Source organism: Manis javanica, chromosome 15, assembly GCF_040802235.1.
Source record: "Manis javanica isolate MJ-LG chromosome 15, MJ_LKY, whole genome shotgun sequence".
Lineage (NCBI taxonomy): Eukaryota > Metazoa > Chordata > Mammalia > Pholidota > Manidae > Manis > Manis javanica.
In genome coordinates this window covers 82,629,288-82,651,942 of record NC_133170.1, presented here as the reverse complement: position 1 = coordinate 82,651,942, position 22,655 = coordinate 82,629,288, and the positions used below count along the sequence as shown (strand labels likewise).

The 22,655-nt window shown below is 58.1% G+C and overlaps 2 protein-coding genes across 20 annotated transcripts; one reads left to right on the top strand and one right to left on the bottom strand.

The window, feature by feature from the left end:
* Positions 1 to 1,727: 1,727 nt before the first annotated feature.
* RNF215 (ring finger protein 215) lies at positions 1,728 to 11,626 on the top strand. 4 transcript variants are annotated; one of them, XM_036993470.2, is made up of 10 exons: positions 1,728 to 2,147; positions 2,406 to 2,549; positions 3,055 to 3,126; positions 3,207 to 3,292; positions 3,726 to 3,882; positions 7,313 to 7,432; positions 7,508 to 7,651; positions 7,884 to 7,986; positions 8,623 to 8,792; positions 9,006 to 9,132. In XM_036993470.2, the coding sequence occupies exons 1-9, from the start codon at positions 1,845 to 1,847 to the stop codon at positions 8,772 to 8,774; spliced, it is 1,281 nt and encodes a 426-aa protein (XP_036849365.2). In that variant the 5' UTR covers positions 1,728 to 1,844; the 3' UTR covers positions 8,775 to 8,792; positions 9,006 to 9,132. The 4 variants fall into 4 exon arrangements, with proteins under 4 accessions (XP_036849365.2, XP_036849364.2, XP_036849363.2 ...); XM_036993469.2 differs by lacking the exon at positions 9,006 to 9,132 and adding an exon at positions 11,503 to 11,626 and having other exon boundaries at positions 1,729 to 2,147; XM_036993468.2 differs by lacking the exon at positions 9,006 to 9,132 and having other exon boundaries at positions 1,729 to 2,147; positions 8,623 to 8,869.
* Positions 9,103 to 22,645, bottom strand: CCDC157 (coiled-coil domain containing 157). 16 transcript variants are annotated; one of them, XR_012125647.1, is made up of 12 exons: positions 19,736 to 20,209; positions 17,934 to 18,192; positions 16,067 to 16,238; positions 14,921 to 15,566; positions 14,138 to 14,215; positions 13,576 to 13,766; positions 12,944 to 13,120; positions 12,626 to 12,794; positions 11,713 to 11,816; positions 11,428 to 11,567; positions 10,927 to 11,015; positions 10,780 to 10,828 (listed from the first exon to the last, which is right to left on the bottom strand). XR_012125647.1 is itself a non-coding variant. In XM_073222997.1 (11 exons), exons 1-11 carry the CDS (start codon positions 20,010 to 20,012, stop codon positions 9,205 to 9,207), a joined length of 2,457 nt encoding a protein of 818 aa, XP_073079098.1. In that variant the 5' UTR covers positions 20,013 to 20,222; the 3' UTR covers positions 9,103 to 9,204. The 16 variants fall into 16 exon arrangements, 14 of the variants coding, with proteins under 14 accessions (XP_073079098.1, XP_073079096.1, XP_073079100.1 ...); XR_012125648.1 differs by having other exon boundaries at positions 10,782 to 10,828; positions 11,452 to 11,567; positions 19,736 to 20,215; XM_073222997.1 differs by lacking the exon at positions 10,780 to 10,828 and adding an exon at positions 9,103 to 9,238 and having other exon boundaries at positions 11,452 to 11,816; positions 19,736 to 20,222.
* Between the last annotated feature and the right edge of the window lie 10 nt (positions 22,646 to 22,655).

Here is a 22,655-nt window from a genome sequence, read left to right as displayed (position 1 = left end):
CAAGGCCCCATCTCCAGAGAAGGCAATTCAACTGATTTGGAGTAGAGGTTGACATCAGTGTGTTTTAGATCCTTAGATGATTCTAATGTTCAGTGTGTGTTGCGAACCACTGTTTTAGAGTATATACCCAGGAGTGGAATGCCTGAGAATGTGCAGCTTCAGATGTAAAATCGTTGCCAGTGTGACTGTACTACGCCAGCACGGCCAGGCCGTCCATCCCTCAGCAGTGCACAGATTCTATCGCTTCACATTCCCATCAGCACTTGGCATTGTCAGACTTTAAATTTCTGCCTGTTGCTCTTTTGTGTGATCTTAATTTGTGTTTCCCTGGTTAATGATTAGGTGAAGCATCTTTGAATATTTATTGACCATTCTCCTTTCTTCTTTTGTCAAATGCCTATTTGTATCTTGTGCCCATATCTATGTATTTGCATATTCTACATATAAATCATTTGGTTACCAATACCTTCTCCTGGTTTGTGGTTTTCTCTGCCTTTATTAAAATGTTTTGATTAACAGAAGTTGTCCATTTTATTGTGGATAAATTTTTTCAGTCTTTTCCTTTATAATCTGCTTTTATGTAATAAGAAATCACTCCTGACCTTGATGTAATCAAGATATTATCTTACATTTCTTTCTAAAATTTTTTAAAGTACTACTCTTCACATTTAGGTCTTTCATCTGCATGGAATTGATTTTTTGGGTATGATGTGAAATGAAGTAAGGGTCCAATGTCATTTCTTCTCCTCATGTGTAACACATTTTCTCAGCACATCAGACAGTCCATTATTGCCTCGGCCTCTCTCCCTAACCTCCAGGCTTCCTCTGGCACAGGCATGTCTATGTTTAGGTCAGTTTCTGGCTTCTGTTTGATGTACAATATGACTGTCTTATTCTCTTCATTTACTCTTCAGGAACATCTTAACAAATCAACATTGATGGTTTTATGGGTGTTCACTGTAAAATTCAATTTTTCTGATGTTTGAAATTTTTCGTAATAGAATGTTGGGGAATAAAGGGTCATTGGCCTTTACCCTTTCACCACGAAACAGGTTTTAAAAGACTTTGGTTTCAGATTGAGCCAATTTCCAGCAGCTGCAACCTTTGGAGAAAAGGGCAAGTTTTAGGACAGTATGCAGGACTTTCACATTCCAGTAGGCAAAAGATTACTTGCTGGGGGTGGGGCAGTACGGGTCTTACATCGTCCCCATTTCACAGCCCAGGAAAGTCACTTCTCTGAGGACCCACCCTCTGGGCCCCAGTGAGGAGTCAAATGCCCCAGCCTCTCTCTCTGCTCCTCCAGGACCCCTGCCTCAATCTGCCCCGTCTGCCTTCCACGCCAATTTCTGTTTCTCTGTCTCCTGGGGTTTGGTCTGGTGGAGAAATGGTGGCCCAAGAAAGACAGTTGTGAGACGTGGCCCAGGCCACCCCGTGTGACCGTCGGGCCCCAGACGTCCCTCGTTCCTGCCCTTCTGCGGTCCTGATCGTGCAGTCGCCAGCTATCTTTTAACTATCTCCCTCCGTCTCCCCAGTCTGCCGTCTGACCACGCCGCCAGCTGTGAGCGCCTCCTTTCTGATTTCCCACCTCTGCACCGCAGCCTGGGCTGCCGGCGCCCGTGTTCTCAGCCGCCACCAGGGGGCGCGCGCGGCCCAGGCTGGGCGCGGGAGCCGCCGAGAGTCCACCCACCTTCCCGGTGCCCCGCCCCGTCCGCCTACGGCCCCGCCCCTCCGGCGCCCCGCCCTGTCCGGCCGCGGCTTCGCTTCCCCGGTTTCCTCCGTGTCCGCCGCGCCCCCCACGCCCAGGACCCCGGTGCCTCTTTCTCGTCTGCTCACCGGGTCCAGCCATGGGCCCCGCCGCTCGCCCCGCGCTGAGGGCGCGGCTGCCGCTGCTGCTGCCGCCGCCCCCGCCGCCGCTGCCGCCGCCGCCACTGCTGGCCCTGCTGGCCCTGCTGCCGCTCTGGCTGGGCCTGGCGGGGCCCGGGGCCGCGGCGGACGGCGGCGAGCCTGTGGCCGGGGCGGGGCGGGGCGGGGCCCGCGCCGTGCGGGTGGACGTGAGGCTGCCGCGGCAGGACGCTCTGGTCCTGGAGGGAGTCAGGATCGGCCCCGAGGCCGACTCGGCGCCCCCGCTTGGCGGCCGCCTGCTGCTGGTGAGCTCCGCCGATCTGTCTGGCCCCCGGCCTCGCATAGACCCCGAATCCAGATCCGGCCTTCGTCCTGGACCAAACCCCGGCAGCCCACCGCCTCCCCCCCCCAGGCTGACTGGATCCCCAGCGTTCCGGCTTCCAAAGCCTGAGACCCAGAGGCCCTCCCCTCCCAACTCGTTTCAAATCCTGGCCTTGCACCCTCGTGTGCTGGAGCCCCGTTCCTCCCGCCCCTCCCTCTGCCCGTGGCTCCTCGCCCCACAGATGGACATGGTGGATGCTGAGCAGGAGGTGCCGGGAGAAGGCTGGATCGCGGTGGCGTATGTGGGCAAGGAGCAGGCGGCCCAGTCCCACCCGGAGAGTCAAGGCAGCGGTCCGCAGGCCTATCCCAGGGCCCTGGTCCAGCAGGTGCAGTGGGTATACCGGGGGCTGGGGGCTGGAGGAAGGCATTTCAAGGCATCTGCTCAAGCCAGACTGCCAGGTGGGCCCTGAGGAGCTTCTGGAGAAGCTCTGGGCCTGGGTGAGGCCGTGGACCTCAGTTTGAAGAACTGAGGCAGTACGGTGTGGAAGCAGGGAGGTGAGAGAGGCCAGAGAGAGTCAGGAAACTCCGCCAGGCTCTCAGAGTATCCAGTGGGAAGTTCCTGCTGGGAGTTGGTGGGCAGGCCTACCCTGCCTAGGACTAGGGAGGGCACAGCATTGTATGGGTCCCGCAGACCATCTGGGGGAAAGGCAGGAGGAATAAGGGTTCTTGCCCTTGACTCTCAGGAGCTTATAACCAGTCTGTCCACAGGAAATGCTCAGTGCAGGAAATGCTCACTGCAGAGCCAAGAGCTAAGAACAGCTGTGGCTGCAGGTGGTGAGACAGGTGTGTGGGCAGGTATGTATGTTGGCATCTGCCTCTGTCTTCCTGCAGATGCGGAGGGCACTCTTCCTGGGAGCCTCTGCCCTGCTTCTCCTCATCCTGAACCACAACGTGGTGCGAGAGGTAAACCAGCTCAAGCTGTAGGGGTGTGAAAGCCAGGGAACGGGGGCCCAAGGCCAGCTGACTTCTCTGTCCCCCTACAGCTAGACATATCGCAACTTCTGCTCAGGCCGGTGATTGTCCTCCATTATTCTTCCAACGTCACCAAGCTGTTGGAGGCATTGCTGCAGTGAGTGAGGGATCTGGGCTCCATAGGACTGGGCTGGGTGTTGAGGGGTCCCTGGCTCTGCCGTGGGCTCAGGGGTCTTGGGACCAGGGCCTTTCCTGTTAGCCTTAAGACTGTAGTCTCCTGTTCTGAAAAATGGGTAAGGGAAGAGGAAGGAAGTGCCAGGGCCTGGAGCGAAGAGGCAGCTCTGTGGGCAGAGGAGACTGGCTCCAGCAAGGAGGAAGCCGGTTTCCTGATGGACACACTCGTCCTCAGGCTTGCAGGCCTCCCTGGCCTGGCTGGTATGGGAACTGGAAGAAGCAATAGCCAGGAAAGGCCGGGTCCAAAGCATAAGAGGTGTGGGGTGATATTTGGGGTACCCTTTTCCCACAAGGCTGGTGGGGCCTGGCTTCCCAAGAGCTCTTCCGTCTGGCCCCTCTGTGGCCTTCCCTCCCAGGAGGACCCAGGCCATGGCTGAGATCACCAGTGGAGAGTCCCTGTCAGCCAACATCGAGTGGAAGCTGACCCTGTGGACCACCTGTGGCCTCTCCAAGGATGGCTACGGAGGATGGCAGGACTTGGTGTGCCTGGGAGGCAGTCGGGCCCAGGAGCAGGTGGGTGCCGGGCGAGAGGCGGCTCGGGTAGGGCCGCACATGTGCCTCGTCTCAGGTCCTGTAACCTCTCGTGCCTTAGCGGCAAGGAGCGCCTCTTCCACCTTCCAGGGCTCTGCAGTGCCTGACCCGGGGTTGTGCACAATCAATGTTGGCTGCCGCTCTGTCATTCTCCTACTCAGAAGACTTCTTTGGCTCCCCATTGTCTGCAGAATAAAGTTCAGACTCCGTAGCCTGGCTTTCCAGCTCTCCTGATCACTGACTTTTTCCCCCCCTAGTCTTCCTTATACCTGTCATCCTGTGCCATTTACTGGTACACATATCCTGGCCTTCTGCCACTAGGCCACTCCATGCTTGACTGCAGGCATGGACACTCTTTTTCCCTGTCTGCCTATGTCCCAGTCTAGCCAGAGCCCTCACAGCTATCCTGCCTTCTTTGGAAAGTCTCCTTCAGCTCACTGAAGGAGGCTCTTTCTAAGAAAGGAGCCCCTTTCCAAAGGAGGCTTTTTGAAAGTGAGTTTAGAGGGGAGGGCCTCTGGGTCTCACTGTCTCTGTCCGTCTTCTAAGTCACAGCTGTACTTTATCAGGCCCTTCAGAGGCTCTTAGGACAGCCCATCCTGTGTCAGTGTTGGGGAGCATGACTTTCTCTCCTGGAGGCTGGGGCTGGGCTTTGCCTCTGGATTCCCTGATGCTTGACATCAAGAGGGTTCAAAGGTATTCTCTCCACAAGTACTCCTCAAGCCCCTACTCTGTGCAGGGCAGGCATGGCCCGGCATCCTGGTGTGTAGCCTCTAGCAGATGTCAGGGGACACGGGCTGGGCAAGTCAGCTTCAAGTCTGGCAGACTTGAAACCTTAGCTGAGTGATCTCAGGCCAAGTGTTTAACCTCTCTGGTCTCCTGTTCTTCATTTATAAACAAGAACAGTACACAGCCGTGGGACTGGCAGGGGATTGTGAAAGTAAAGTTCGTGGTGGGTGCTGAACAAATTGGGCAGGTGCTGCTACTTGGAATGACTTTATTAAAAAGTGCTTGAATAAATTAGTGGTCACCAGATAACTCTGAGATCCTAGGACACTTGGGGCTCGATGACAAGGGCTGTGGAGGGTACCGAAGGGCTGAAGACCTGAGCTACATGCTGAAAGACTCAAAGACAGGCAGGGAAGAGGAACTCTTCCGCACAGGGTACCTTGGCAGCTGAGACGGCAGGTGCCGATTCCTGCTTGAGCAGCCCTAACTGAAACAGCTCTGAGGAGGGGGCAGGCACCGACGCTTGGGCTATGTCCCCCTGGAGGGCAGCCCACACTGACTTCTGGGAAAAGCTGCTGTTTGGTGAGGAGCTGCTAAATGAGAGGCTGCAGGTAGGAGAGGAGCAGGCGGGAAGAGAGCTTGCAGAGGCTGGAGGCGGAATGTATGCAGCCTGCAGGTTAGTGGTTGGGCGAAGCTGGACAGCAGTATTGCTGGGCGGGTGGGCTTCTGCAGATGTTGGGTGGCCATGGCAGCCGAGGTGTCTGCAGGGCGGCTGAGGCCAGCTCTCAGCCCTGACCCCCGGGCCCATCACTGTCCCTCCAGTCTGGGAGTCCAGAGCTGCAGCACCCATCAGGAAAGTCGTATCTCATCCTTGCTACTTTGATGGACAAACCTGCCCCTGCCCCCCCCTCACCTAGGGATCCCCAAGATGCGCTGAGCCAAGGGAGGCTGCGTCTCTGGCCTCCAGTGGGCCTCTAGGCCAGCCGTGCTCTTGGCCCACCAGCGCTCTGGCTGCCCCAAAGCAGAGCTCCAGGTTCTGCCCTGGAGAGCTTACATTGTAATGGCCACTCAGTCCTGCCCTGTGTCAGCCTGACTCTGCATGGCATGGGGCACAAAGGCAGGCAGCTCCAGCCCTGGGCTCATGGACCCCGTCTGCGGAGGAGATAGGCCAGAGATGCTGTCACTCTGCTGGGGTGAGTGCTGAGCCAACACTCTTTAGGGTGTAGCGAAGGCATCTGAGCGCAGCCTGGCAGCTTGGGGAGAGCTTCCTGGAGCAGGTGCCACCATCCCATTCCCCAGGGCACATGGGCACAGAGCCCTGTGGGAGAGGGTGGGACGGAGCGGGAAGCGGGGGCTCACTGACACCCCCACCTCTCAGTAATGGGCCCGAGTGCCTCTGCCTTGAGCAAGAGCAACAGCTTGGGATACTAGTCGCGGCCGACTTCGTCTTCGGCGGCGGCCTCCTGTAACGCTGAAGAATATTTTGGCCCTTTTCCCGCACATGATCATAGCTGAACTTCAGCACTGGCTGGGGAAGAACGTGATGGCAGAAAGCTTCTAAACAAATGCGTTTATTAGTCGTCACACTCGCCCAGAGCATGTGGTACTGGGCGCCTGTGTGGGTGGGCGGGCTGGGCTTTGCTTACCTGCCCCTTCATTTCCTGAGCAGCTCTTTGGTAGTCAAAGCCCAGCTGCCGCAACACGTATGATGGGAGTTACGGCAAGGTCACTGAGGTCCCCTGGGGCCTCTCAAAGGCTGAAGGCTGGTCAGACATGGTTCCTCCTGCCAGCGGGGGCCCAAGGACCACCCAGGGCAGCAGCAAGGAAACACGCAGTTAAGAGTGGGTGGGCTGCACAGGGGAAGGCATGGGGCAGTGCCCAGCCTTGGTGCTCAGGGAGCTCTCCAGAGCAAGAGGCATCCGAAGGCATTAACCAAAGGAGCGGGCAAGGAAGAAGAGAGTTCCTGAAATGGGAGACTGTGTGGAAAGGCCCAGGCGGAGGGAGCAGGAGCACGAGATGCCCAGAGGACACAGGGAGTGGCATCAGGGGCTGGGGGCTGAGAGGATTTGGGTTTTCTCCTTAGGGTGGGGGATGGGGGTTGGAGGCATTGGAGGGAGGGTGTCAAGCAGGTGTGCTGCATGACCAGGTCTGCAGGTGAGATTCCCCGCGGCTGTTGGGGCAAATGGGCAGGTGAGGTTGCAGCAGGGGAGCCAACGAGCAGTAAAGGAGGGGCCTGCGAGACCCCCAGGAGAACAAAGCAACGGGTCTGGTGCCCTCAGACAGCATGTGGATGCTCAGCCGGGACAGTGGGTGGGTGGTGACTCTGAGAAAGCAGACCAGAGGTGTGGGGTAGGGGCGGGGGTGGGAAGGTGACAGGGTCCTGGGCTGGGGCATCTGTGAGGCTCCCACATAGAAGCTTCCATGATTGCAAAAACATGAGTTTGCTGCCTAGGAGGGATGGTAGACCCCTCAGCAGCTGGACAGGGAGCTGTGCAGGGCAGAGCAAAGAGCTGGGGCAGGCCCAGGGAGACGCAGGTGGGAGGGACAGAGGCTTCAGAAGAGGAAGCCAGGAGCCTGCAGGAACACAGGGCCGATGGACCTCACCTGCCTCGGGCATGGGGTAGATTTACTGGGGAAAGAGTGCAGGGTGGCCCCAGCATCCCTGATACCCTGCTCCACTCTCCAGAAACCCCTGCAGCAGCTGTGGAATGCCATTCTACTGGTGGCCATGCTCCTGTGCACAGGCCTTGTGGTGCAGGCCCAGCGGCAGGCATCGAGGCAGAGCCAACAGGAGCCCGGAGGCCAGGTGGGAGCCCGCCGGGGAGGCCCTGGTGCCTGCAGCTCTTGGGCCTGGTGAACCGTGCCTGCCCTCTCCCCACAGGTGGACCTGCTCAAGCGCCGTGTGGTGCAGAGACTGGCGTCTCTCAAGACCCGGCGCTGCCGTCTGGGCAGGGCAGCGCAGGGCCCCCCGGAACCTGGGGCTGAGACCTGCGCCGTGTGTTTGGACTACTTCTGCAACAAGCAGGTTAGTGGCCTGGGCGGAAGCCAGCCTTCAGTTGACCTGTGATGATGTCCCCTACCCTGCCTGCAAGAAGCCTCAGAACCCCCTGACCAGGCCCTTCTGCCAGCCCCCAACATAACCAGGAAGGCAGAATGGGGATGGCTGACCACAGGGGATGGTCTGGCTCAGGTGAGGGCCAGACACCCTCACTGGGAGGCCTATCGTGTGGCTTGAGCCCCTCCTGCACACCCTGCAGTGGCTCCGGGTGCTGCCTTGTAAGCATGAGTTTCACCGGGACTGCGTGGACCCCTGGCTGATGCTCCAGCAGACGTGTCCACTGTGCAAATTCAACGTCCTGGGTGAGCACCAAGAGTGGGGCCCTTGGCTGGCAATGCCTGGTCCCGGCCTGACATCTCTTCCCTGTTCTTTTTCCACCTGCCCTGCAGGGAACCACTACTCAGATGACTAGCTGCCCCAGCTGGGTCTCTGCAGTGGGAAGGGACCCCTCTCCTGGAACAGGAGAGCAGGATGGACAGGACAGAAGGCCCTGTGGGCGGGAGAAAGACAGGGTCCTCCCCTGCTGAGGGGCAAAGTGCCCCACCACATCCACACTGGGAAGGAGGGGCCGCTGAGCCCCCGGGCCAAGGATGCAGTGCCTGGACCTGCCGGTCAAAGAAGGGAAGCCACTCTGGGGCCCTTCTCTGCCATCCCTGGGTGTCTGTCTCTGCTCTCCTCATAGGCAGCTCCCAGGACCCTGGGCAGGGCCCCGGGGAAGGAGGGCAAGGGGCAGTGTGGCTGTGCCCTCTTCTGTCAGGGCATTCCTGGAGGCTGAGGCTGCAGTGGCCAGGTTTTGTGCTTATTTATTGGGGGGGAGGGGGGCTGGGGGAGAAGCTGTCTGGCCTTGGAGGTCCCCTGGCCTGAGCATCTCGCAGGACGCATCTCAGTCGACATTGCGGTGTTCCACCCAGAGGCCCCTCCACTGCTTGCTTCCCTAGGTCCTCGGACACTAAGAGCTGTGGGTCCTACTGCCTGTCCAGCTGGGCTCCATTCCCGGGCCTGGCTGGGCCCAGAGGCCTTAGAAGCCATCCAGGCCTGTGCTCAGCAGGGCTACAGGTCGCTGACCAGGATACTTGAAGCCGCAGGATAAATGTGGTGCCTCTCCCAGGTGCATCCATTTTTTAAAGAAGGTTTGGGGTAGAGGGGGTTTAATATTAAAATAAACATGAATATATTTTAACTTAAGATGTAAAATGTTTGTGGATGTTGCCTTGGGCTCTCCTGCCACTGGCAGGTGGAGTCTAAGATTCCCCAAGACCCCATGCGCATGTCTAGTTTAATCCTGGAGCTGTCACTCCGGGGATCACACTCTCGCGATCAGGTTGTAGCGCACGGCACAGTTGAACGCCGGAAGGAAGAGCAGGCTTGACCTAACCGCATGAGCCCATTAAAAACCATTTTCTCTGGCTGGTAGAAGAGGAAGCCAGAAACTGAAGCACGATGGGAATCAGTGCATCGGAAATTCTCTGTTAGTGACTCGAACACGGAGGGGGCCCTGTGGCAAGGAATGTAGACCGCCACTAATTGCTGAGAGTGGTCCTGCTTGACGACGGCCTGCAAGAAATGGACCTCAATCCTGGAGCTGCTGCAAGAACTGGAATTCTGTCAACAGTCAGAATGACTTCAGAAGTGGATTCTTTCCCCCAGCTGTTGGAAAGGACTGCAACTGGCAGATATTTTGATTTTGGCCTTCCAAGACCCTGAGCAGAGAACCTGGTCACACAGGGCCCAGTTCTGACCCACAGAACTCTGAGCTAATGAACAGGTGCAGAGGGAGCTGAGCTGCGTCATGTCCTCCTGCTGGGTTGGGCCCAGGACTCCTGCCTCAGGGAACTACCCACTCCCACCCCAAGTGAGTGGCTGAGCTGGGGTTTCCCAGCCTCCCTCAGGAACCCTGGGCTCCACAGAAACAAAGTCGGGCAGACCCTGGCCATGCCAATTCAGCTGCACACAGCCCCTCCTGACCCTTCTCTGTAAACTGAAGTGCTTTACCTGTCGGCCCCCCACCAGGGGGAAGTGGAGGAAGCTGGGAGCCCCTACCCTGAGAAGTCCTCTGGGGTCTTAGAACCTGTACTGCATAGGCGAGGTGACTCGGTAGGCCAGAGACTTCATGAGGAGAACCACTGCGGGCCAGGTGTGGCTGGTGGCATCAATGCCTGGGCCCCAAGGGACAGGCCTGGGAAAGCCAGGGCTGGCTGGGTTGTCCCACTCTGGTCGTGAGACACTGCCCTGCTTTCAGTGGCCTCCTGGGGATCCAACATCCTGGACTTAGAGAAGCCCTTTGTGACTCACACTTCCTGAAGGCGAGGAGCTCTTCAGTGAAAGGAGAGCTGGCTTCTGGATCCTCAGGGTCCCCTTCCCTGGGTTCCGAGCCTCAGGGCGGGGTGGGAGGTCCCAGATCCAGGCCCAGGGCGGTGGCAGGTACGGCTGCCCTCTGCCTGCAGCCTGAGCATAGAGCTGGGAGCCCCCCCTGACCCCCTCCTTCCCTCGGCTATCAGCAGGCCCACTCAGGTGGCTGCTCTCCTCCCCTGCACACTTCCTACCCTGACCGCTCTTCACTGGCGGTTGGGGTGCACAGTCCATGTTACCCTTTGGCTGTTGCTGCAGGAATCAGAGGATTGCCTTTCACCTGGCCTCGGTGCTAAAGCTTCTTCCTGCCCTCAGGGTGCCCCATCAGGAGGGAGGCAGGAAGCTCCCATTTACTGAGCACCCACAGGGTGCCAGGCATTTGTTGGCCGATGTCCCACATGGCTGGGGATTCAGTGGTCCCTGCCCAGCACAGGAAAAGGAAGGACTCTACTGGCTCGGCCAGTACTATGAGGCCAAGGTCACTGTGGGCGGATGGCTGGACTTTATTACACTGGGTGGGTTGCCAGTACCTGCCCTCCACCCCACCTCACTGCAGGCTATGTGGGCCGCTCCTGGGGCTGGTGTGCAAGGCCAGCCAGGCCCTGGCCTGGTGACAGTCTCCTTCTCAGCCTGGTCAAGGCCCGGATCGGGTTCTGGGCGCAAGTGGTCGGGTGGGTCACATCCTCCAGGGTGGACTTGCTGGGTGGACTGCGAGACTGCTGAGGTGGGGACGCCCGGGGCTGGCACGGCACAGTCTTGCCCACACTGGCTGTCCTGCTGCCAGGCACATGCCGCCTGCCCAGGGCCCGGAGGGCAAACCAGACAGCAAGACCCCCAGTGAACCAGGGGGACCGTCCTGCGCGCCTGCCCCGCCCCGGCAGAGCCTCACTCACCCTGGAGATGCTCTCTGGGCCTGAGCTGGGGACACTGCCCCCTGGATTCCCTTGCTGGGGGGTGCCCAGAGCTGGTTCTGTGGGATCAGCTGCAAAGAAAGCCAAGCTCAGAAAGGCCCAGGAGTCCCCTCTCCACTGTTCAGAGGGTTGCATAGCCAGGGAGAGGGAGGGAGCGCCTAAGCCCATACCCTCTGCCCCTTCCTCTGAGGGGCTGTTTGAGAAGCCCTCCGGGGCTCCCTCAGCTGCAGTGAAGTGGGGAAGGTTTGCCGTCTTATATGTATGGTGGGCTCGAGGTGGGCATTTTGAGTTAGGAGGCACTGGAACATCCCCACACCTTTTTGAAAAGTGGAAGATATTTCACAATACTGCAGCCTAAAGCCACACGCCTTGAGGCAGGCTCTCGCCAGCTTCCCAGCATGGGGCCTGAAGCCCTCTGCTGGGTGGGGGTCCTCCAAGGTCCCAGAGGCCAGCCCTCTCAGGTCAGGGAACCAGGCTGCCCACCTTAAGGCCCCCCTGCTGGGCTACCTCCCGGATTTTGGACAGCATCGACTGGAGCCTTCCATTCTCCTCCTGTAGGACCCGAATGCGGATGTCGTTGGCCTGTACCTGCCTCTCCATGTCATCTGTGACGCTGCCGGAGCCTGTGGGGACACACCACCTGGCACCTCGCCCCACCAGGTCTGCCTCCTGTGCCCCAAGGGACTGGCCCTCAGAGAGCAGGCACACCAGCCCCGGGGGGGGGGGCGGCTTTCTCCTGTGGCCTTGTACCCATCCCCATGCCCCCACCTGCTGGGAGGTGACCACAGCATGGTAGAATTTGAGAGCTGGGTAGGAACTACAGCTCACTGGAGACGTAGCAACTAGGCAAGAGAGATTTCTCCCGAGTCCGCCTGTATTCGGGGGGCAAGAGAAGCAGTGAGCTGTCCAAAGCCACACAGCTGGTTCTTAGGGATGAGTTACCAGAATTCAGCAAGGATGTCCTTTCCCACTGTTTGGGGAATACATGCTTCCTTCTGACTGTAACCTCGTCAAATAGCTGCTTGCTCTGGTTATGTTTTCTGGTTTGTAAAAAGGGGCTGTTAGCTGCCTCGTGGGGCAGTTGAGAAGGTACAAAAGGGCCTGGTACACAGCGCTCAGACTGAGGACTTATTGTGACCAGTTGTCAGTGGCTCTCCTGACAACTCTTGATTTGTCCCCCAGAGCTTTAGAGGGTGGAGGGGTGAGACCCAGGTTGCCTGGCGTCCAGTCCTCTGCTGAGATGCATCCTAGCACTTCTGTGCCATGGGCGTGCAGGACTCTGGACAGCTGGGGCTGTTCTCCTGGCGCTGGCCCCATGGTGTGGTTGTGGGACGCACTTGGGGGTAGGAACCAGGACAGGAGACACAGGGAAGTCAAGCAAGAACTGGCATGTGACATGGTAAACAGGCTACAGAGGCAGCCAGACCTGTGTCTGGATTCAGTTGTGTGACTGTGGGCAGTCACCCGCCCTCTGGGCTTATATCCTCATCTGCACAGAGGAGTGAATAGGTGAAGCATCTGGGTGTCCTGAGGCTCGGTAGGGCTGCACTGCTGGTCACCCCTGCTCTGCCACCCTTGCTGCAGGCTGGGGCATCACAGACTCCAGTGTGCTGCCCAGGCAGGCCCTCCGCTGCCTGCCCCAGGCCCCAGTGTGCCCGCCGTACCACTGCCAGGGCCCTACTTTGGATCTGGGCCTCGACGGGCTTGTGCAGGTCTGGAAAGGCCACCAGCAGCCACTCCCGCTCGCTCCGCTCCACAAGCTCCTGCTCCAGCTCTGCGATGGTCAGCCGCAGGTCTGTCGTTGCTTGCTCCAGGCCCTGCTTCTCCTGCTGCAGGCTCTGCAGCACCTCCTGGGGCAGAGGGCAGCTCAGGCCTGGCCCGAGGAATGGCTCCTGGCTCCCCTGGGGACACCCCAGGCCCTCCACTCCCCAGACGTGGGGCAGCCCTGCAGGCCCTCAGCTGGCTTGGGGGCCCTGCACCTCCCGCTGCCTGTTCCCACCTGCTGGGCCAGGAGCTGGCACTGCCCCTGCTCCCTCTGCTGCTGCGCTCTCTGCAGCTGCTCCTCCACGTGGGCCCGCCGAGCCTCGGCCTCATCCAGGCTGCCCCGCAGCTCCTCGCGCTCCTGGTCCAGGCTGCCCAGCTGCTGCAGCAGGGCTCGGTGTTTGGCCTGCAGGGACTGGGCCGCGATAGGCAGGCACGGAGGCCGTGAGGGCCACAGGGCTCGGCCCGGCCACACGGGAAAAAGGAGGCTGCCATATCTGCAACCTTCAGGCCTTCCCCTTGTGCTGTGTCTGCCTGTGTACGGGGGAAGGCTGTGCACACACGTGCAGAGGAGGGGTCAGAGGGGAGATGGGTGCACACCCCAAACGGGTCAAGGTGGCATAAGGTCCTTGCTGAGCAGACAGCTCCTCCAGAACAAGGCCTCATTTGCTGTATCTGTTCCTGGGTCACTGGTTCCCCAGGGCCTGGCTCAGGGGCGGCTAATACCCTTGGCAATAATCAAACGAAAATCTGAGTGTGTGCTGGGAGCAAATATCCCACCTAGATGAAGCCCCTCCCCTGCCAGTGGGGCCCTCTCCCTGCAGCCTACTCAGCAGGTGCCCTGAACACTGGCACGGCCCCTGCCCTCACCTCCTGGTGGCGGGCCATGCTGTCAACGCAAGCCTTCTCCTTGTCCAGCTCTGTGCTGGCCCAGCAGATCTGCTGGCTCGCCCCGTCCAGCCGCCCCACCAGCAGCTGCACCTGCTCCTCCAGCTGCCGCACCTGCCCCTCGGCCACCATCCTGTGCTCGGCCTCCTCTCGCAGCTGCTGGGCCTTCGCCTCTGCCGGATGGAGCAGGCGTGGGAAGTAGGGAGGCAGGGGAGCCCCTCTGAGCCCCTCTGAGTCCTTGCACTGCCTCTGGCCCACAATGGGACCTGAGGGGCAGGTATCCCAGCCTATCCCTGGGTTTCAGTGTCCTCAGCCACCAAATGGGGCTCTGAAAATGGAAGGTGCTTTCTGAGTGGGAGGTGGAACCCCAGCTCCAGCCATCACCCAACAGTGTGGCCAGGCAGGCCCACCCTCCTTTGTGGGTCCCTTTATCTTTGCCCCAGGAGCCCGGAGGACAGAGATGGAGGCTGCTCATCCCGCGATCCCACCAGGTGGTGTGCCGCGCTGGGCATGTGGTGTAGGGCCACACGATGGGGCTCCTTACCCATGGCTTGCGTGGACTCCTGTTGCTGCTTCAGCTCCCCCTCGAGGGTGGCCACCTTGGTCTTGAGGTCACTTGTTTCTATGACAGCCGAGAGAGAGGCCCTTCAAAGTCTCTCCTGGGCCTCGCCAGTGGCATCATGCCCAGTGTGCCCTACAGAGTGGTGGCAGCCGTCACAGTGTGGAGGGGCTGCCTAGGTTTGTGGGAGGAGCTCTGGGGAGGTCTCAGAAGGCCTGGCCCCCATTTGCCCTGCTTCCTATTGGCTGGCTGCCATGCTTCCACACCTCTATGGGCCCCAGAGGTGACAGTAAGGCTCAGAAAGGGCAGGGACTTGCCGAAATCCTCAGGCTTCATTACAGCAGGCCCTGGCCCAGGGCCAGTGCCATAGCTGCATCTCTGCCACATGGCTCTCACTGATGACAAAAAGGCCGCTCTGCTCACTGGAGGTGTCAGGGGGTGGACTCCCCAGGACCAGCAGGAGTGAGCACCCGAATGCCCGGGCCCCCCACCCCTCTGATGGGACAGCTTAGGCACTTGTTCTGCACCACCAGCTCCAGTGTCCCTGGTGGTATGAAACCCCATTTGCCCCAGTACAATCTGCCTGAGGAGCACCCCTTTTTGCACTGTCTTCCCTTCCCTGCATCTCTGGCTCACTCCCCAGCCCAGGTTTCTTCCACACCAACTACATGTGCCTCCAGCCATGTCACAGGGTGTGCCTCTGGGAGAGCCCACGCTCAGGCTGTAGTAGAGCCCGGGCACTAAGGGACCGGCCGTGGGGCCACAGACCTGCGAGCAGTTGCTGCTTCTCACGCTCCCACCTGGCCAGGCGCTGTGCGGCCTCGTCTGCTTGCTGCCGCCGCTGCCCCTGCTCCTGCTGCAAAGCCTGCTCCAGCTCGCCCACCTGCTTCTTCAGTCCATCCTTCCGTCCCTCAGCCTCCTCCAGCTGGGCCCTGAGGGGCCCGATGAGCTGAGTGAGGGCCCCCACGTGCTCACTGAGGCGAGTCAGGTCTTTGCTCTGCTCTGCTGCCCAGTGGCCTACGGTGGCAGCTGGAAGTGGCCTGAACCCCATGCTGTCCTGCACCAGAGGCTGGAACTGGCCTAGGGACGAGGGCAAGTTCTGGCTCTGACACAGGTGGATAACCATCTTGCCCACCTCTCGCAGGCTGCCCTGGACGCTGGTGCATGCATCGCAGGGCACCAGGGCTGTCTCCACAGTTTGGGAATAGACGCTCTTGGTGTGCTCGGTGGCCCTCACTGGACACTGCAGGGAGTCTCTGATGGGGAGGCTGTCCAGCTCTTGGCAAGTCTGGGGCAAGTCTGGCATTGGGGAGGAGGGCTTGATGAACTTGGCAGTCACAAATTTAAGGCTCCTGGCTGGCTTGCCCTTGGCTGTGGGCTCGGAGGTGGGGGTCTCCCCTTGGTTTGCCTTTTTCTGTGGTCAGAAAAAGAAAGAAAGCAGGTGAGGGAGACGGGCCTGGTAGGTGAGCAGTTCCCTGGGGATGTTCCGCGACAGCCTCTCCTGATGCTCAGACCCTCAGATACTATCTGACACCAGTGTGAATGAGATCAAGAGCTTTCTCCTCTCCTTCTCCTGCCTCACCTTACAAAGCCCAGGCCCCCTCCCTGCTGTCTCTCTCCCCACTGGCTTGATGCAGACACAGGAATAGTACCGGAAATGTAACAGTGACAGCCACAGCTGTTCAGGACCTTCCCAAAGTCCCATAGTATAAACAGCAGAGCCAGGTGGCCCAGCTGTGCCCCTGAGACCTGATTTGCTAACTGAGACACTGCATGGGCCTGGATTTGGAAGCTCCAGAGTTACTACTGTCTCCTTTGGGCAGTGAGAAGCCAGGAAAGGAGGCAGCACACACGTGGTATGCTAGGAAGCCGAAGCGAGGGCAGGGTGGACTGGCGCGAGGGGGACCAACCCACCTGGGGGTCCGCCTGCCGGTGGAGCAGGTCCAGGCTCAGCAGGCTATTCCAGAAGCACCGCACCGTGAGCCCCACAGACATGCAGGGCCCCACAGTGCGGGTGGGGGGCACAGTCTGCTCTGAACCAAGGTTCTCCAAGTAGCTCGCGCAGCTCTGAAGCAGTAGCAGGAGCCTGCAGGCAGAGACGGCAGGGCCAGCTAGGGTGGAGCCGGGGGCCGATGTGCCCTACCACATACCCAGCAGCCTCTGGCTCTGGGAAACTGGCCCCAGCATCAGGGACTTAGAGTAGCTTAGAATATGTTCTGCGGGGTCAGTTTCAAACCCAGGAGCCGCTTTCTCCAGGTAGCCCTCCTGGAGGGCTGAGCTCGGGGGCCTCTTCCATATCTTCCAAGAGGCAGAATTTCTGCCTGGCTGTTCCCCGCTGGACTGGGGTGCCTTGGGGCCGGGCTTTGCCTCGGTTGTATCCTGAGTGCTTGCCAAGTGCCGGGTGAGCGGCTGCCTCACCTCCCGTGGCTCAGAGCCTCTGCCTTACGGAGGACGGAGCTGGGACTCCGAGCGGGAAGAAGGCTGCTCAGGGCCTCCGGGTGAGCATGCAGGGCAGGGGCGCCCTGCGGTACCCTGAGTCTAGTCAGGGCTTCTCCTGCAGTGTGAGCTGCTTCTGTGACAACAGAGACATGGCGTGAGAAGAGCTAGGTTTCCGTCCTAACCTTGGAGTTCAAAATTAGAGTCAGGGGCTCATTTTAAGGAAAAGGAATGTTGGAAGGGAAAGTTTGATTTGCATGGACACCAAGCTCTTTTTTACAAAACACAGCAGACAGAAGAATGACCTTATCTTGTTGCAGATGCAGGAGGGTCATCCCCAATCCACTGCGGCCTTGGGCAGAGAGGGCCTGGGGGAGGAGGTGCCAGCTGCCTCTAGGCCCTGCCCCTGTCTTGGCCAAGGTGCCCTCTGTGAAGGGGAACAACTGTGCTGGTCACAGTGCTCAGCAGCACGGTGAGGTAGGGACGTGTCTGGAAGAGGACAGAGCATGGCCTTGATAGAGGGGTCAGTGGGGGCTAGGGAGGCAGGTCATCACAGCTTCACACAAGGGGGATGGGTAAACTGGGCCTTGACTCGGCCACAGCAGGAAGGGGTGGACACAGCATATGCAAAACCACGGAGGAAGGAAGGTGTTCTGTGCTTACATTCAGCCCCTCACAGGTTCCAAATGGTGCTTGCACACCGAGGGCTCCTCCAGGCCTTTCAGTGGTACCCTGGCTTTTGTCCCCAGGCAGGAATCTCCAAATTGCTGGAGTCCCTGCCTGTCAGGCCCCAGTGACTTCATTAGTGCAAGGTTTGGGGAGGTACAGGGAGCCTGGGTTCACAGTCTGCGTGAAGTAGAAAGCTGACAACCAGATTAACTTTAATGGTGGCGTAGAAGTGGGACTCTGGGGGAGTCCTTTGGCCTTTCCCAGCAGGACCAGGATTTGGAAAGACACTTCCTGTACCTGACCCTGTGACAGAGCCCACAAGAGCCAGGAAAAAGAGTCTGGGATGGACGCTCTGGGCAGTGGCTGTGGTGTCCTGACATACAGAAACCTTGAGGAGGCAGCTGGCGGAGCTCTGGTGTGGCAGAGACCCACTGGGTGGCCAGGACTTCCTGAGGGTGCACAGTCTGCAACACTATAGCAAGCGATGCAGCATGACACCAGGTGAGATCACTGTGCTGGCCTGAGCCGACTGTGTCTGACAGGTACTCGGTCAAGTTACAGGTAACTGTTGTTGCCGATTTTGGCACCACTGCTGGATGGGGATCCTGCGGCTGCTACTGGTTTAAGGGGCATGTGCCAGCATCCCAAGATCCCTGGGTTTGGTCAGGACCCTCACCTGTCGATGACGAGCTCCAGCAGAACAGCATGGGACAATTGCGTGAACTCGGGGTCATCTGGCACATGGTCATAGTGCTCCAGCAGGGCCACCATGTCCAGGTCACAGGCCACGCGGTCAGGGAACTTCCAGGAGGGGAAGCGCACAGGCCTGGCACGGGAGAACACATCCACGATGGCGCCCTGCAGGTCAGTGAGGTCCTTGCGCAGGCTGTCCATGCAGGCCTGGCTGCCCAGCAGGTGCGCCATCCTCGCGGCTCCTGGGATAAGCAGAGAGGATCCTCGTCAGTGAGAGCTGTGTGGCCACTGCCGGGGAAACCTTCCTAAAACTCCAAGCTGCTCCGTTACTCCTGGGCTGAAAGTCTGACCTAGACGCTGGGGAGAAGTCTTCCCCGGCCCCAAGTCACCAGACCCTTCAGGACTGGTTGTGGGTGACCTCACCAGCCTCCCTCTCATCCACCCCATCCCGTGCCCATGCTGCCGATTCCATCATTCCACAAGTCCCTCTCAGGGCCTGTGTGGGCCAGGCCTTGCTAAGTGCTGCGTGGAAATAGCTACGAATGAGAATGTGCCGAGTCCTTCCCTCCCTGAACCATAGAACATGTGCCTTGTTCAGGGCGAGGCACCAGTGAAAGTTTTCAAGCAATATAATTATTATTATGGTGATTACTGTTATCAGCAGTAACAATAGCAAAGACTGTCCTTGCCCACGGCTGCTGCCGCCTTCTATACTTCTCCCTTTCCCCTGCAGCCCCCACAAAACGTCCAGAGTCCATGGACACTTGAAGACCATGGATTGGATGAGCCAGCTTTGGCTCTTGACTCGGCCCGTCCGGTGGCTCACTGCGTGCCTCAGGGGTTCGTGCTTTGGCAGCTGGTGTTGGAGCCGGCACTTTGTTCAGAGTTGGGCAGCCCTCTGGGGGCTGAGTCCTGGTCCCTGAGTGCCCCGCAGCAGGTATGCCCCGTCCTTTGTGGAGTCCTCAGCAGCAGAAAGCGCTTCCGTGCACCCCAGCCCCACCCTGCACTGCAGGGGCTGCTTGGGCAGTGCTGAGGCCATGGCCTCTCTAGCCCCCAGCAAGTCCAGGCCTGGTGGGGAAAACTCTTTGTCAACCTATTTCCACCCCCCAACCTCCCTCATCTCCAAAAATGGCACCCCCATGTCCAAGCAGAGAGTGTTAGCAAAACTATATCCAAACCACATGGAAAAACCACCACTTCTGTCCACGACACCACTGCGCGCCCCCCACCTCCCAGACTACTGCCACAGTCTCCTTGAGGGGGTCACTCCCTTCCTTCTGCCCAGCACCACCTTGTCTGTTATATAAGGCAGCCAGAGAGATGCTTTAAAAAAGGCAACTTAGCCCCTTCTTAACGCCCTTGAATGGCTTTCTACAGCATAAAAACTGGAACACTTCCTGGGCTCTGGCCCTGCGTGGTCTGGTCCCACCTTGGTGTCTCACCACACAGAACACACCTCCTTTCCACACTTCCTCTAGGTAGGACCCCTCCCTCGGGTCCCCAGGCCAGGTGAGGTCCACCGTCACACATCGTCAGAGCATCCTGTTCTTTTCCCTCCCAGCACACTTCACACTGGCGCTATTTCCTTCTTTGAATAATTATTTGTGGTTGGCAGTCTGTCTCCCTGTGAGCACATGGACTGTCTTTTGAGTTCATTGCTGTGTGACTTGGCCACCTGAGCCGAGGGACCTGAGGGCCAGCTGGGAAGCTCAGAGGCACCCAGGGGTGGTTCCCAGGGCTGAGCCAGCCTCTCCAGCCTCCCAGAGGACCAGTCCTTATCCTCACCTCCACACAGGTGTCTGCCCTGTGGGCTAGGGGGACTGGCCTGTGGGCGCTGGGACTCAAGGTCAGAGGGTCCCAGGTGCCCGGCTTCCTCTCTTCGGTTTCTGGGAATAGATGAAGGTAAGTGTGAGTGGGCACTCAGGGAGGCTTCCTGGGGGCAGGGAGGAGGGGTCACAGAAGATGGGGGCTGGGGTGGGGGCGGAGTATCCCAGGCTGGAGTAATGGGGTGAGGGTAAGGGCAAGAGGGGTCTCCTGCCTTGAGTGTGAGTGCAGAGGACATGCTCCAACAGTGCTACCTATGACTACAGGACCTACTGTGTACCACTTCTCGATCTATACAGGGGAGGGAGCAGGCTGTGGAATGTTAAGAGGTTAGCCCAAGGTCATTTAAGGTGCTGGGAATCTTGAGTCCAATATCTCTGCTCTGGCTTCAGGCCATCCTGCTTCCAGAACAGTACTGTCCAAAAGAAATATAATGCAAGCTACATATAGGATTTTAAATTTTCTACTAGCCACATTTAAAAAAGTAAAAAGAGGTAAATTAATTTTTTAAAAAAATTTCATTTTACCTAATATGCCAAAATACCAAAACTTCAAAATGAAAACAATATAAAATTATTATGGAGATTTTTTTACAGTCTTTTTTTGCATTAAGTCTCAAAATCTAGTGTCTATTTCACATATGTCCATGTGGACCATCCACATTTTCAAATGCACCACCACACGGACAAGTGGCTACTGTACTGGGCAGCACAGGTGTAGGGGTCAGATCCTGTGTGTGCATTCAGCACACAGTCCCTGAGTACCTACCTCATGCACGGCACTGTGCCAAGAACAGGGACAGAGCTGGGTCTATAGCTGGAAATATGTCTGCTGGAAACCACCACCTCTGTCTGCTGGGCTCTGCAGGTGGCAAGTCTTCGGTGTGTCAACTCGGTCAGTTCTACCCACAGGTCCGTGAGTATCCACCCCACAACATTTCACATACACACACAAACACACAGGCCTACATCTTGCACACACAGATTGCCTTGGTGACTGCCTCTCTGGAGATAGGGCTACCCATGAGGGTTTGTCCCCAAGGAATGAGGCAGAAACAAACAGAAAAAAAGCCTGAAACATTCTGGGTTTCCTTCCTGGAAAGGGAGGAAGGAAGTAAAACAAGCAAGGATTCCCACCCTGGGAGGAGGTGTATTCAGGTGGTACAGCGCCTGGACTTGGGAGGTTGCTTGTGAATACACCAAGAAACACGGACCTGTTCACCCTTAAAAACTACAATTGCTATCTGGAGCCATTTGCAATAGCAACTCCTGTTATATTCCAGTTCTGATAAGCAGCAACAAATGCCAAAGCATCAAGAATTTACAAGAGGAAAATACAACTTTGAAAAATATCCAAGGTTAGCTTCAGTTATTTTTTTCCTGAATATTGGAGATTTGCAAATATAAACATGGTCTGAGAACCACACAGGTGTATGTCAGGTGAAGGAGCATTTGATTCGGGCTCTCTGTAATTCCTGGGTCTCCAGTGGAACTCTCAGCCTGAGGCTGCCAGCCCTGCACTCTTCCTGAGGTCACATGGGTGGTGGCACTAATTGAGTCACCACCACCCTGCGGTAGGAGAAGCACCTAACTGCTCAGGAGTCCCTCGAGTTCAAGGTGGATTAGTGACTCACAGAGAGGGGAAGGAGGTTTTTCTCCACTCCCGTTCAACGTTCAAGCCCTTTCCCTCTCTGAGCCCTAGGACCCTATTCATCTGGTAAAGATTTTGCCATGGCGCCCGCTGAGACTCAGGGCCACCAGCATAAAAACTTTTTTGGAAAGTTTAAACCCATCTATAGTCATTTGTCAGTTTGTAACTCAGGATTGCCAATCGCCTGGATCCTTGCGCGCACTGAAGGGTCCAGTGAAGACGAGGCATGAAGTAACTGCACTAGGAGAGGGGTAAGGATGGTCTGGATTTAGAGCCCCACTCCACCAACTCGGACCTTTACTGTCTTCATCTGTAAACAAATTGCTATAGGACATACACAGTGTAACGCAGATGGTTTGACACAGAGTAAGTGTTCAGTAAGTCCCAGCTAACATTATTCTACATTAATAATAAAAACAATGACAAAAACCAGCTATGGGGTGTGTGTGTGTGAGCAAGACAGGGAGGGAATCTCTTTCCTATCACTCCCCCATTTCTCAAAGGACGAAACTGAAGTTCAGGCACGGGCTCACACCCGCCCGCCCGCCTTCCGGAGTCGGGAGGGAGGGGAGAGGGGGCCGGGAAGAGGTCTCAGGAGTGGAAGCGAAAAAGGCGGGCTTCCAGGTGTACCTCGCAAAGTAGCAGTAAGCGGCGGGCCAGGACACACCTGCGGGCGTGAGGGGTGGCGCCTAAGAAAGCTCCGGTTTGGACGGACCTTGGGGAATGAAGGCGGGACTCTGGAAGGCAGGGGCCAACCTCGAGAAGGCAGGTCCAAGGGAAAAGGGACCTTTTGGGAATTAGGGCTTCGGACTAAGTAGGATTGGAGGCCTGAAGGAGGTGGTCTGAAGCAGAAGACCGACGCGGGGGTAGGGAGGCGAGGTTTGGGGGTGGGAAGCCCGAGGGGAGGGGGCTCTCCCAAGAGCGACACCAGTGGGAGGGAGCGGGAGCCTTGGAAGGCGGGGTCGAAGGGGAGCGAGGAACTGGCCTGTGCAGTAAATTTAGAAGGGGCCAGGGCTGCGGGGTGCTTGCGGGGGGCGGCAGGCGAGGGCTGTAGACCGTCTCACCAGTCTCCGGGCGTAACAGCCTCAGTCCCTGGGTCTGGTCCGCTCCTGGAACTGCGCCGGAGCGCGCCGGCCGCTCCTGGGATCACCTGCAAATCCTAGCCTGGCGCCCAGACGGCTGCCATAGCAACGGTGTGTTTTTTCGCGCGCTGCTCTCGCGAGGGAGGGAT

What these genes read in the sequence shown, in the direction of transcription:
- RNF215 (XM_036993469.2), top strand. Translation starts at nt 1,845, where the DNA reads ATGGGCCCCGCCGCTCGCCCCGCGCTGAGGGCGCGGCTGCCGCTGCTG. An exon ending in TTGGCGGCCGCCTGCTGCTG is followed by an intron (nt 2,148 to 2,405) that starts GTGAGCTCCGCC and finishes CTCGCCCCACAG; the next exon opens with ATGGACATGGTGGATGCTGA. An exon ending in AACAGGAGCCCGGAGGCCAG is followed by an intron (nt 7,433 to 7,507) that starts GTGGGAGCCCGC and finishes CTCTCCCCACAG; the next exon opens with GTGGACCTGCTCAAGCGCCG.
- CCDC157 (XM_073222992.1), bottom strand. Translation starts at nt 20,012, where the DNA reads ATGTCCTCTGCACTCACACTCAAGGCAGGAGACCCCTCTTGCCCTTAC. An exon ending in GGGCAGACACCTGTGTGGAG is followed by an intron (nt 18,193 to 19,735) that starts GTGAGGATAAGG and finishes TGCTTATCCCAG; the next exon opens with GAGCCGCGAGGATGGCGCAC. An exon ending in GGAGTCCACGCAAGCCATGG is followed by an intron (nt 13,767 to 14,137) that starts GTAAGGAGCCCC and finishes TCCATCCGGCAG; the next exon opens with AGGCGAAGGCCCAGCAGCTG.